The 14220-nt window shown below is 28.0% G+C and overlaps 2 protein-coding genes across 2 annotated transcripts; one reads left to right on the top strand and one right to left on the bottom strand.

The window, feature by feature from the left end:
* Positions 1–546, bottom strand: Phum_PHUM265820 (uncharacterized protein; the record flags this gene model as incomplete). The annotated part of the gene is made up of 2 exons (XM_002426593.1): positions 1–229; positions 527–546. The coding sequence occupies 2 exons, from the start codon at positions 544–546 to the stop codon at positions 1–3; spliced, it is 249 nt and encodes an 82-aa protein (XP_002426638.1).
* Positions 547–3982: 3436 nt separating this feature from the next.
* On the top strand, positions 3983–5510 carry Phum_PHUM265810 (uncharacterized protein; the record flags this gene model as incomplete). The annotated part of the gene is made up of 4 exons (XM_002426592.1): positions 3983–4042; positions 4250–4276; positions 5087–5154; positions 5369–5510. The coding sequence occupies 4 exons, from the start codon at positions 3983–3985 to the stop codon at positions 5508–5510; spliced, it is 297 nt and encodes a 98-aa protein (XP_002426637.1).
* Positions 5511–14220: the final 8710 nt, after the last annotated feature.

Genomic DNA, 14220 nt, shown 5'->3' with positions numbered 1-14220 from the left:
TTAAAAGCATGGCACCGTTTTTATGTTAAAAATATTAACCGATTCGCGGCAACGAGTCGAAACTTGACTAACCGAAAGCGACTTGATGTCGAATACTTGCTGAACCGATTTTACTTTTTCACCACCGTCTCCACCACCGCCACCTCCTCTTCCCGTTTCTTCATATAATTCTCTTTGTAAGCTCGAGCCCCCCCTCATTCCCCCTTTGAATCCCTTTAGCCATCGCTTTCTAACTTCCTTCTTTCTCTTTCTCTCTTTCGCTCTCTCTTTATACCCTCATCTTTCTCTTTCTCTCTTTCGCTCTCTCTTTATACCCTCATCTTTCTCTTTCACAATTTCTTTCTCTTTCTATTATATTCGATTCCTCTTTCCGCTACCGCCGCCGCTACCACCGCCGCTGCTATTTATTCCCTTAACTTTTTCGAGTTCGTCACGGCGTCATGTTCAAGCGCCGAGACGCAGGAACCGATTCTCTTTCTCTCTCTTTCGCTCTCTTTCTCTCTCTCCCCGCCATTTTAAAAATAACCTTCTTTCGAATATTTTCATCGCAGATTTATTTTATACGGCGCTTTTATCGTTTTGTTTGAATTTTTTTTTTTTTTTTTGATTAAAAAGACATCAAAATTATAAATTTTTTTTTATTAACCTACAGAAATAAAAAAAATCGATATTCTGTTGCTGTTGTTTTCCAAAATAAAAATTTCATTTAAAACAAACGGTTTTCGAACGAGCATACGAACGCACAACAAACAAAACGTAACACGCGATACAAACGAATATATAAATACAAAAAACTTTTGTTTCTTTTTATTACTTTTAACAACAACAACAACAATTTTTTTTTTGTTGTTTTTAAACAAAAAGAAGTGAAATCTTGGCAACACAAAGAAAACAAAATTTCTTTTTACCTTTTTTAAAACCCCAAAAAAAAAAAAAAAAAAATTTACTACAATAAGTTACACAATACAAACGTTCACGTGAAATTGGGTCATTTCAGGTATTTTCTTTTAAATAATAATAATAATAAAAGAAAAAAGAGAGTGAAATCTATATATTTTGTTTACGTAAAAATAAAGAAAAAAAAATCACCATGCATGACTACAACAACAACAACAACAAAATGTTTACAATTTTTTCTATTGAATTTTTATAAGACAAAAAAAAGGAAAAAAGAAAACGACGACGACGAGTAAGTCAAAAACTACAATAACGACAACAACAACAACGATTTTGTTGTTGTTGTTTTAAATTGTTAGTGTGTGTTGGTGTTGTGTGCGGAACGAAATCCCCCTTCCCCCCCTTCTCCCGACCATTAATATCACATACATGTAAATATACGTTTAAGGGTGGTTAACGCATGTTTTTGCATGATTTAATTCAATTTCGAACCTGAAAAAATTTTTTTTTTTGTTTTCTAATCTGATTTATTTAAAATTTAATTAAATAATTTATTATTATTATTATTACGGGGGTTACCCTTTCGTGATAACAACAGCGTTTTTTTTTTTACTTTTTTATTATTATTATTATTAATAACAAACCCCACCGCAAACATTTACATACGACAACAATTTTAATAATTTTAAGTAATAATAATAATAATAAAATTATATTTAACTTACGTAAGTAATTCAATTATGTTTTTAATGATTTTTATTTTTTTATTAAAAATAAATTAATAATAATAATAATAATAAATAAATATTTTTTCGTTTTGTTTTTTTATTGCAACCCGTGAAAACGTCGAGTGATAAAGTAAAAAAAAAATAAAAATAATAAAAATAATGATGATGATTTAATAGAAAAAAAAGTAGCAGAGATTCGAGTAGTAAATTATTATTAAATAAATAAATAAAAAGATTAATAAATAAAATAATCGTAAGGGGGATATTTTCGACTAGTTTTAAAATCTTGTTTGGGAGTTGAGTTAAAAAAAATTACTATTACTACCAGGTAAGTATTATTACCCGTTAATTCGTTAATAAATTATTAATTATTTTTTATTACCGTTAATAAATCGTTATTTATCTAATACACCCGTTTTTTTTTACGAACGCGTAATTTTTTTTTCATCCCAAAATTATTGACAAACGCGGCGTTTGAAATAATAATAATAATAATAATAATTTTTTTATTTAATAATCGATTTGTTGTTCGCGTGCGAGTTTACGAATCGATAAATTTATTAATTTTTTTTTTTTAATAAAATGAATGAATAAATAAATAAATCAAACATCGATTATCCTTTGGCAATTTTATCTTTTATTAATTTTTCTAGTTGTTGTTGTTGTTTGTACGCCACACACACGAAATGCGGATTTTTTTTTTTTTTTGATTCAACAAACGGAAAAACTTTTTATTACGGTGGTAAAAAAATTAACGATACGTAATAAATCTTTTCTATCAACGCGCCGAGCGTACGTCGTACATCGTTTAAGTATCAATGTTTCTTTTTTTTTTGTTCGCCATTTAATTATTTAAATAAATAAAATTTATCGATTTTTAATAATTATACCGGGTTACAATACACACACACACAAGTTAATAAATATTTTAAGCAGAAGAAAAAGAAGAAAAAAAACGATTTCAAGGGTAAAAAACTTTCCATTTGATTTTATTCGTATCACGTATGAAAAATCCAGATTGAAAATTTGGATTAAGAAATATATATAGAAGAGATTTAATACATCTATCTATCCATCTATTTATCTGTCCATACGTTCATACGTTTCCGTTTATATACGTTTCCATCTATCTATTTATCCATCCGTTCGCGTATATCTCTCTCTCTCTCTCTCTTTCTTTTATCGACATTGAAATTATCGTTTGCTGGGGAGAAAAGAAAAATGCGCAAATTTGATTTAATTTTTTTTCTTTTTCTTTAATTTTCTATTTATTAATCAATCATCCATTTTTTTGTGGAATGAAATATATATATATTTGTTTAAATTATTAAAATTTTGAATTAATAAATAAATAAATAAATAAAATAAATAAATGTCGAAAACGGTTAAATAATTACGGGTTGCACCCTCCGGTCTCGCTACGTTTATCATTATTATTATTATTTATTTATTTATTACGTAAGTTAATTTTTACTTCTGGAATTTAAAAAAATAATAATTATTATTATTTTATTTTTTAATTAATGACTTAATTAATATTTAAATTTATTTATTAATAAAACGTAATAAAAATAAAAAAAATGTGTTTGATATGTATGACTACGTGCGCGTTCATCGAGTTTCTTCCATTTTTTTTTCTTTTCTTTTTTGAATGAGAAAGAATAGAAAAAAAAAGTGCAAACGGTTTGAATTCAATATGGATTCCAAAAGAATGAAACGTTATGAAAGAAGTAACAAACAACAACAACAACAATAAAAACAACCCCTCTTTTTTTTTTTTAAAAAGAATGACAAAGGCTACTTTTAAGAGGGATTGACAACATCTACTACCATCGGCCATTTTTTTTTCTATGAATTTTTATTTGTTTTGTTTTTTTCTAAGCAGAAGAAATGAAAAAAAAAAAAAAACGATAATTTTAATATTCGTGTAAAAATCCAATGCGCGCGCGCGTGCATTTAACATTTTTTTGTCGTTTTTTGTTAACCTTAAAGGTTAACACGATGCCTTTTATTTTCAAAAAAAAAGGTAAAATTAAAAGGTCAGAATAAAATCGATGACTTTTACAATTAAAAAAAAAATATATATATTTTTAGACGTTCGCCATCACGTTCGTTTTTAATAAAAAAAAAATTTTTCTCGATAAGATGGCAATTTAAAAAATGCTGTCGTCGTCGTTATTACGTCACTGTCGTCGTCATTCCTTGCATTTCATATATTAACGTTTAACAAAAAACAAAACATTGTTTAATATTTACCGCATGGAACTTTCGAGAATATCTAAAAAAAAAAAATTGTCCGACAAAAAACAAAAGTTTTACAAAAAGGAAAAAAATTATAATTTTTTTTTTTTCTAGGAATGAAAAAAAAAAAGAAAACGTTTAAAGATGAGGAGGCAGATACGAGTAGGAAAAATCTCGTGAGAATAATACGTTATTGAAGTTCAAAAAAAAAAAAAAAAAAAAAAAGAAAAGAAATCTTTGATAGGATGGAAAAAAATAAAACGCTTAGGAGAAAAAAAGAAAGAGAGAGAGAGAAAGGAAAAAGTGTCGAAATGAAAGTAAATCAGTGAAAAAGGATGAAAGATGTAAGAAAAAGAAGAAGAAAATTTTTTTTTGGGGGGTAGGGAAGAAATGCCCTCGGGGGACCAAATGTGTAACCTTTTTTTTTTTTTTTTGAAAAAACGAGATTTTACTTAAAAATCCGGTTTACGAAGAAATCAAAAAAAAAAAAAACTTTTTATTTTTAAATCATATTGACTTTTAATGAAAAAAAAAAAGTTACGCGCGTCGTACGCGTTTTTTTTACGCACGCGTTCCTCCCCCTCCCTTTGCCTCCCCTTCCCAATCACCCCATCATCACCACCCTAAATTTATCAAAAAAAGAACTCATTCGTTTTTTTTTTTTTTTTTTCAAACGATTCACAATTAAAACGCTATAGATTAAACAAATAATAATAATAAATTCAAATCGAAAAACTTTTCTCCTCCTTTCACCCCTCCCTCTACCCTCCCCTCTTTGTTCAATTTAAAAAACTCGCGGTTATTAAATTTTTCTTCTGCTTTTTTTCCATCGTAAAAACCAATATAATAACACTTTGATTAATAATATAATTACACGTTACAGATAATATCCGTATATGTATTATACATAAATATTATTCAATTTATGGAAAATTATTATTATTATTATTATTATTATTATTATTATTATTATTATTATTATTATTATTATTATTATTATTACGTAAAACAACAAATTACGCATTGAATCGATAATATATCATAGTATATTGATGGATTTTTTCAGTATAACATGTATTTATACATTTTTTTTTTTTTCGTTTTTTCTCCAGGCGTTTTTAATAATTTTCTTACCGTTTAAAAAGTTTAACGGCCGATTTAAATATAAAAAATTATAAAATGTTTTCCTGTTATCTTCAAAAGGGTTATTTATTTATCAGTTTTTATCACTCTTATCATTTTCTGTTGGTAAATTAAAAATAAATGGTTTTGGGGAAGGCGGTGGGAGGTTTGTGAATTAGGTGCGGAGGAGAGTTTATAGCAAAACGTTTTTTTTTTTTTAATTTTTTTTCCTTTTTTTTTTGGACGAAAAGGGCAACAGCAACAACAACAACAACAACAATTTCAAATATGAAAATTCAATAAAAGAAAAAAAAAAGCATGCTGAGAGATATGAAGGGAAGAAAAAAAAAAAGAGAGAAAAAAAAAATAGAAAACCATAGAAGCCATATCTCATTTTCCGTTTCCGAATCTCTGAGCCGCGACGTTTTTCCCGTCGTACTTCTTTATACCCCTCTTCACCTCACCTCTCTCTCCCCCTTTCCCCCCGCGCATCCGTGTGTTTTCTTTCCCTTTTTCCTTTGATTCTTTATTCTCTCCTACCCTACCATTTCCCTCTTTCACTTTCCCGAAAAGAGAGAAAGAGAAAAGCTACCGCCGACTGATTTTTTTTTTTTTTTCCTATTCCTCAAAATTTCTTTTTTTTTTTCATCGTCATCCTCCTTTCCTTTTCTCTTCTCCTCTCCTTTTCCACCCTTCGCCGTAACCTTTTTCTTCTTTCCCTTTTCCTTTTCCTTTAAAAAGAAAGTGACGGGAAGGGCTCATCTCACGTCTATCCATAAAAGGGGCTGAGAAAATTTCGCGGACACTAAATCAATACACCGACGAACGACGACGCCGATTTATCATTATCATTATTATCATTATTATTATTTTTTTTTTTTTAAAAACTTATTTACTGAAGAAATAAAATATGGCGAAATTTTTTTTCTTATACGCATAAACATTCCCGTTTATTCACAATCGTTTTATCAAATAACCGGAAGTTAATTTTTTTTTTTAATTTTTCAGGTTTTCTCTCACGCTTCGCGTTTCATTTTTTTTTTGGGGGAAGGGGAGAGGGAGTTTTGTCTTCTTCGTACCTAAAAGCCTTGGAAAATTGGATAAACAATAAATCAAGACGGTGAAAAATAAAAAAGAAAAAATTCATGTATTTTTTTTTTTTTTTTTTTCGGGTAACTTTTGTAGATGGAGGCTTTGGACAAGGCCCAAAAAGGATTCCATTTTTTTCCTTTTTTTTTCCTTTTTCTTTTTCTTTTTATTTAAAATCCTTCCAACTTCTCAATTACTTATGAAACCTGGCAATGTTTTTATTTTTGAAAAGAAAAAAAAGAAAAAAGAAAGAAAAAAAGATACATAAGCCAAAACCTAAAATAAAATTCTTTTCTTACTTTTTTTTTTGGTTCTTTTTAATTTCAAAATCAAAAAAAAAAATTACATCGTGACCGCCACTTCCGTCGCAACCGCCACCGCCACCGCCACCGCCGCCGCAATTTTTTATATTTTTTTCATCGTCTTATTTTTTGACCACCGCCACAACCACCACCCTTCCTTTATTCTACCTCCTTTTTTTTCCTTTCTTTCTTTCTTCCTTCCTTCTTCCCTGTATTTCTCACCCTTATTACTTTCATCCCTTTTTTCCTTTTAATCCCGATCGCCTCCTTCTTTTCAGAATAAAAAAAAAGGAAAAGAAAAGGAAAGGAAAAAAAAAAGTTTAAATGAGGAGAATGATAAACATTTTCCGATTGCCATAAGCTTTCCCTAAGGCCCTCCTATTCTTCTATCTTAATATCAAACCAAGTGTTTTTGTTTGCCCCTCGGTTTTCAGTTTTATTTTTCTTTCCTCCCTTTCCGGCGGCTTTTAAGGGTTGTTTTCTTTTTTTTTTTTCATCTATCTACACCCTAAGAATTTCGATTTGACATTTGTTAAAAAAAAAGAAACGAAAGAAAAAAAAACAGGAAATAAAAATTTAACTTTTTCTTTTTCCATTGCTTTTAATTATTATTATTATTATTATTATTATTATTATTATTATTATTATTATTATTATTATTATTATTATTGCTCCTGTTGTTGTTGTTGTTCTTAATCTCGAAATCATTTCTACCCCCTCAAGACAACAAAAAATAAAAAAAATAAATAAATAAATCGTGGTTGGAACTTGAATTTATATATATATATATATATTTCTTTTTTTTTTTAATGGAAAATTTCTTTTTTTACTTTAACTCACTTTTCGAAAAAAGTTCGACGTTTCTGTCGGTCAACAGCCAACAACCGACAGTAAAAATTAAGTTTTATCGGGGAAAAAAAAAAATTTTCCAAAAGTCAATTTTCTTGAAATAACTCTCTCCCATTTTGATTTCTCCCTTCATTTTTTCTTCATCCCCTTGAATAAGTTCGAGACAAACATCTCGAAGGGATGAACACAAAAAAAATCTCTCTCTCTCTCACTCTAGTAGCCTAGACCATGGCAAACCTTCGCACGAATTATTATTATTATTATTATTACTATCCCCAGTCGAAACTAAAGATAGAAATGATAGCCTATCCTAAGTTTACTTTCCTCACGAAAAAAAAAAATCCAAATTTACCATAGATTCTTAATAGAATTTTTCTCACCCGAAAATTACTCTCCACCCCCCCGCATCACCCAATCCCATCCCTCCTTCCCCTCCTGACCTTACTCTCTTTTCTAGAATTTTCCTAACATTTTGGGAACGCAAACAAATGTCAAAATAAAATTCATTTTCAAGCGAGAAATAATTTTTTTCTTTTTTCTGTGGTAATAAAAGGCAATGAATGGTTTTCACTTCCAAGTGGATGAAATTATCAAGAAGAAAAAGAAAAAGAAAAAAAAATTTTTTTTTTTTTTTTTCCTATTAACCAGAAAAGGTTGCGTGTTTTCAAAAGCTTAAAATAAATGAAGAGAAGAATAAAAAAAAAAGAGAGTAAGAGAGAGAGAGAGAGAGTGAGAGTGAATGGGGAGAATAAAGAAGAAAAAAAAAATATAAAAGAAAAAGTTTAAAAAAAAAGAAAGAAAGTTTTCAAATGAAAAAAAAAATTTCTTTTTTCTTTTTTTCTTTTCTTTTCTTTATGTATTTTTTTTGGGGGGAGGAAGGATATGATAAATATAGGGGGCAACACGGTCGGGAAAGAAAGAAAATGCAAAAAAAAATGGTAGGTTTTAAAAAGGGAAGATGTGGCGGCGGTGGCGGCTTTGTGTTGACTTTATAATAATGTTATATTTTTCAAGCCTTAAGGGAAGCCTTTTTTTCGAAAGATTTTATCACGGCAAAAATTATTCTATTAAGGTAACAAATTAAACGTTAAAAAAAAAATTTTTTCCCGGTTTTTTTATTATTATTATTATAACCGTCATTATTTTTTTTTTTTTCACTTTCTACTACCACGTCGTCACGACATTTTAAAAAACTTTTGCCATACGTGCATAATTTTTAAAAGGACGTAACGGCGGCGACCTGTTGGTTTTTTTTTTTTTCAATTGATTAAAAATTTTCACTCTCTCTCTTTCGAATCCATTAAAGGTTTTTCACGCACACGCACACACGCACGCATATATATATTTTCTTTTCTTTTAATTACTCAAACTTCTCTCGGTACCTTTTCCTTTTAGTTCGGGGTCATTAAAATCCATTTCCTTCTTTCTTTTTTTTTCTCTCTTGTTTCATGTTATTAACAATCATGGGGGCAAAAAATCATTAAATTATTTAACAATTAAAATTTTACGATGTGTGACAAATTGCAAAAATAATAATAATAATAATAATAAAAATTGTTCAGAACTATAAATAATTTTTTTTTTTTTTCACTACAAAATTTTCCTTTTTTATTTTTTTTTTAATATTCTCATATTGTAAAACGTTTTGGTGTAATGTATTCAGTGTGAAAATTCGAATAAATCTTATTAGCAATTCTAAAAAAAAAAGAGAGAGAAAGAAAGAGAGAGTGAAAGGATATTATATTCCCTGATTCTCATACATTTTTCATTTCTCTCGTTAAACGTCTATTTCCACCATTTTTACTTTTTTTTCGTTTATTTTTTTCCGGGCGTTTACCATTTTTTATATATAATTTAAATAACGTTTGTAAATTCTTAATTTAAATTGACTTAATTTAAAAAAAAAAAAAAAACAAAACAACACAATCGAATTTTAAAACTTTTTTTTAAAGAAAATGAGAGGAAAAACATAAACAAAAACAAAAAAAGGTTTTCTACGTCACACGTTTTCCTCGCAAAGAGGGGATATTTTTTGTGAGCGATTGCTGCGACATCTATAAGTGAAATTTTGAATTTTTACAAAGGATTCGTACATTGAAATCCCGCGCGATGTCGTTATTTTATTTTCCCTTCCGAGAGGAAAAACAAAAAGGAAACAATTTGGATTCACAACACGTGGACCACCATAACAGAAAAAAAAACAAAAAAAAAAAACGAAAAAAAAAAAAAAAGAGAAGCGTTAAAAAATTATGGCCGACACTTAATAGAAAATTATACGGATTAAAAAGAAAAAAGAAAAGATAAATAAATAATTATATATAATTATTTACACAATGATTTGACCGATTTTAAAATAAATAATAACCGAAATAAAAATCTAAAAAACTCTTGAATTTCATTTATGATTTATAAATTCAAAAAAAAAAAAATTACTACTTACCTTTTCTCTCTCTCTCTTTATTCAGAAACGAACAAACAAAAAAAAACAACCGATTCATTTCGTTTCCCGGATAATAATAATAATAAATTTCTTCTGCTACGAAACTCATCAAATCGTCATCAAAATGTCCAACATTTGAAAAAAAATTCCCTGCAAAACAAATTCCCCGGGTTTTTACCCGCAAAAACAAAATGGCGTCGTGTATTAAAAACAAAACAAAATTTTATCGTTTTATCAAATTGGCAAACGTGTATTTTTTTTTTTTTAATGCGCGCGATTTCAAAATTCATCATCGTCATCGTTCGCCATTTTGTTTTAAAACCTTTCGTTTGGTTTTTTTTTTTTTTTTTTTTTTTTTAATCCGTAAATTAATTATTTTCGTAACGGAATAAAATAAAAATAATAATAATAATAATAACGTCACGAAAATATATATTTTTTTTTATTTTTAAATACTCATCAAACGAGTTTTTTTTTTCTTCTTTCTTTTTTTTTCATCTCTCTCTCTCTCTTTTTTTTTTTTTTTTTTTTAAACACGATGATAATTTATTAAAAGTGGAAGCCGTTAATGCCCGAAAAAAAAAGAAAAATTATTAAAAACTTTTTTTTTTTTTTTTTGTTTCCACGATTCCGAGTGGTGATGATGATGATGATGATGAATAATATAAAAAAATGATAATATTAATTGAATTGAAAATTTTTTTTTTGTTTTCCGATGAATATAAACAGTTAGCGTTCGTGGCAAAAAAAAAACTTAAAAAAACAAAAAAACTGGAGAAAACAATACTCCAGGGAACGTATACAAGAGAAGGGTAGTAATAATAATAATAATAATACAGTCAAAGGGTTGTTCATTTTAATTATCATGACCGACATCCGCCTACAGTTTTTTTTTTTTTTGCTTCAAACCCTTTTTTTTTATTTAAAAAAAAAAACGTTCGATTGAATATTTTACTAGTCTTTTGTCACGTCGATGCAAAATTTTTCAAAACTTTTTAAAAAAGGTGAGAAAAAAATATTTAAAAAAAATTCCAAAACGACTCGCGAGTTAAAAAAAAAAAATTTATAAATTACGTTTCGGATAAGATAATTTAAAAATAAAAAAAAAACGTACCCGTCTGCTGCCACGTAAACGTTTTTACTTTGTCGACGGTAGGCAAAACATGACAGGTATTTTAGTTTTTTTTTTTTTTTTTAAACAAACGACAACAACTTAAAGACCTCATTCAATCATTACCGCGTAAAAGTTAAAATGAAAAATGGGGGTCATTCGATGCCCCCCCCTTCTCTTACGGCCAGCGGATGAAATGAAGAAATGGGGGGAGGAAGGGAGGGAAGGAGAGTGATTTTTTTGAGGGAAAAAAAAAGAAAGTTTGATACAAATTGTCGTAGTTCATTGATTTCGTTGAAATCTATCAAACTACTATTTTTTTTTTGTTCTGAAAGAAAAACTCTCGACATTTTCTTTTCGAGATATCGTTTTTCACGATTTGATACTTTAAATTATAATAATAATAATAATAATAATAATAATAATAATAATAACAAGAAATAAATTTATTTACTAACAAATGATAATTAAAAATTTTACCGCCGTAGAAAAAAAAAAAAATTAAGATTATCACGGTTTTCATTTTTTTTTTTTTTTTAAATTTTCCATTCCGTCCTCTGCCACGACGTTTTGGCACACGAAAAAAAAAGATAGAAAAGAAAAAACATAAATTCGTTGGAGGATCGTGATTTTAGGTAGACCACCCATGAGTAAAGTGAATTATTTTAAGGTTTAAACAGTCACACTTTAACTCTTCAATAAATTATAAAACCAACCAAATTGTTGATATCATTTAATCCTCTTGTAACAAAGGGCGTTTCTTATTCTCGTATACCGCGTGTGTACGCATGCACGCACACGAATATTAAATCTTTTTTCTATCCCGCCATTATTACCAAAAAAAAAAAAAAAAAAAAAACCACAAACGAAAAAAGAAGAAGAAGAAGAACCGACCGACCGACCGACGACTGCTACTTGTTGACAACTTTTTTTTCCATTTTTTATTTATTTATTTATTTAATAATCGTGGCAATAATTTATTTATTTTGGAAAAAAATCGTTCGCCATTTTTTTTTCTTTCTTATCGCAACGGTAATTTAATCGTGTAAGTAGTATATTACAAAAAAAAAAATTAAATTTTTTATTATCTCCAGCAACCAGAAATTTTTTTTTTTTAAGGAAATGTCAAAAATTAAAAACAATGACAGGTAGATAATTATCCAAAAAAAAAAAATTGTTATTAATGTGTAATTTTAGATTCTCCATGATATGAAATCAAAAAAAAAATTTTTAAATATCCTGGAGAAAAAAAAAAAAAAATCAACATGTGATGATCACTCGGACGTAACAGGAAAAAAAAAACATACAAAAAACAATCACAAATTAATTGAAATAATAATAATAATTGTGCGAGTTTTAATATAAAAAGAGGTAAAACAAAATCTACAAACGAATAAACCACAAACAAGGAATTCTCGTTACTTGTTTTTTTCCTAATAATAATAATAATAATAATCGGATTTACCCTTCGTTGAAAAAGGACAGAAGAAGAAGAAGAAAAAAAATTAATTATTACGTAATAAGGTCATCAAGAATCAGGATTTTGCGTTGCGATTTTGTTTTTTTTCCAGTTCGTCGTCGACATCGTCGTTTTTTTTTTTGGAACGTTTTATCTAATAATAGGGCAGAACGAAAATAATAATAATAATAATAATAATTTTAAGTTTTCGATTGTGAAAAAAATAATAGAAAAAAAAAAAATAGAAATAGATGAAAACTGATTGGCCCAGGGTAAAATTATTTTTTATACCACCTGGTATTTCTACCACAAGTTTTTATTTTTTTAATTTATGTTTTTCATCCCCCTTTTTTTTTCTTCTTTCTTTCCAGTCTCTCTCTCTCTCTCTCTTTCTATCCAACTTTTAATTACAAAAAAAAAAAAAAAAAGAAACAGCAATCAGTTGGCTGACCCAAACTAAATTTAATTTAATTCGAGCAAATAAACAATCGAACAAAAAAAAATTTTTTTTTTTTTATTAATTTATATGTTTGAAATGTGTTTTGTTTTGTTTTATTCGAAATGCATTCATTTTTTCACCTGTTTTTTGTTTGTACGAAAGGTTCACAATCCGATAAAAACCCCCTCTTCCCTCCAAAAAAAAAAAAAAAAAATGAAGTAGAAATAAAAAAAACGCGCGGCGATTGAACGACGAGGGAAAAATGATGCCAGTCAATTTTTCCAAAAAGTTTTTTTTTTTTTTTTCCTTCTGCTAAAGCCTATAATTCGTAATTGGCATTCGACCTAAAACGTTTTTAAAGGTCATCATTATTATTATTATCATCATCATCATCATTGATTTTTTTTTTTTAATAAAATAATTTAATTAGAAATCGAAGAGCAAAACTTTTAATTACTTTTTTTTTTCCTTCTTATTATTTTTTTTTTTAATTTTTTTTTCGAATTAATAAAATCAGATCAAACATTAATGATATTAATAATAGTTATATTAATAAGAATAATAATAATAATAATGATAATAATAATAAGTTATTATATCGAAAATTTAATTTATTATTTTATTTTTTATGAGCGATTCAAACTTTTTAAATTAATTTTTTCCTGTCCTCCATTCGTTTCCCATTCGTTTATTCTTCTTCTCCCTCGCCCTCCCCCTGTTTTCCTCCCCTTCCTATTCCTCCTCCTTACCCGCACACCCTCTTCCGACAACAGTCACCGCCGCAACCACCTTCCGAAAAACATCACGTTTTGAATAAATTTCTTTTTTTTTTAGTTTTTCTTTCAGTCAGGGGATTCCCCCCCAATTTTGAAAACAAAGTGGGAAAAAGAAGGAACATTGGGGTTAGGGAAAATGGTGGGTGGTTATGGGGGTAAATGGAAAAAAGAAGAATGGATGGAATGCTGAGGGAAAGAGAGAGAGAAAGAAAGAAGTTATTTTTTTCAAAATAAATAAATATGTACGTATGTTACGTAAATGCATATATATATATATATATATAAACACAATTTAATTTTCCATAAGGAGAAACCGATGGAAATCTCTTAGAATTTTCCATCACTGTGGAAAATCCTCCTAATTTTCTTTCGAATCATAAAATAAAAAAAAAAAAAATTGGTTTCGTGTCTGATGTATGAGTTTTTATCACGCAAATGTTTCAAGGAAACTGGGCCGCGGAAAAAAAAAACTTTCAAAAAAAAAAAAATTGAAAATAAAACCTGTGAGAACGTGTGATTACAGCCGGAAATTTGATTTCCCTATTTCCCCCCCCCCATTTTTTTTTTTGATAACATGCTTGTTTTTTAAAGAGTCCACAACCACCATCATCTTTCATTCACACCCCCTCGGAAAATTTTTTTTATTTTCCCACCACCACCACCAACCCGACAATTTTTTTGTTTCTATACATTAGAAACATACAAACAAACAAACACACTTTAAAACTTTTCAAACATTGAATTTTTTTTTAAAAAAAAGACACGTC

Source organism: Pediculus humanus, genomic scaffold, assembly GCF_000006295.1.
Source record: "Pediculus humanus corporis 1103172107642 genomic scaffold, whole genome shotgun sequence".
Taxonomy (NCBI): domain Eukaryota; kingdom Metazoa; phylum Arthropoda; class Insecta; order Psocodea; family Pediculidae; genus Pediculus; species Pediculus humanus.
Note: the sequence above shows the minus strand (reverse complement) of the source record. Positions and strands in the feature narration are given on the sequence as shown.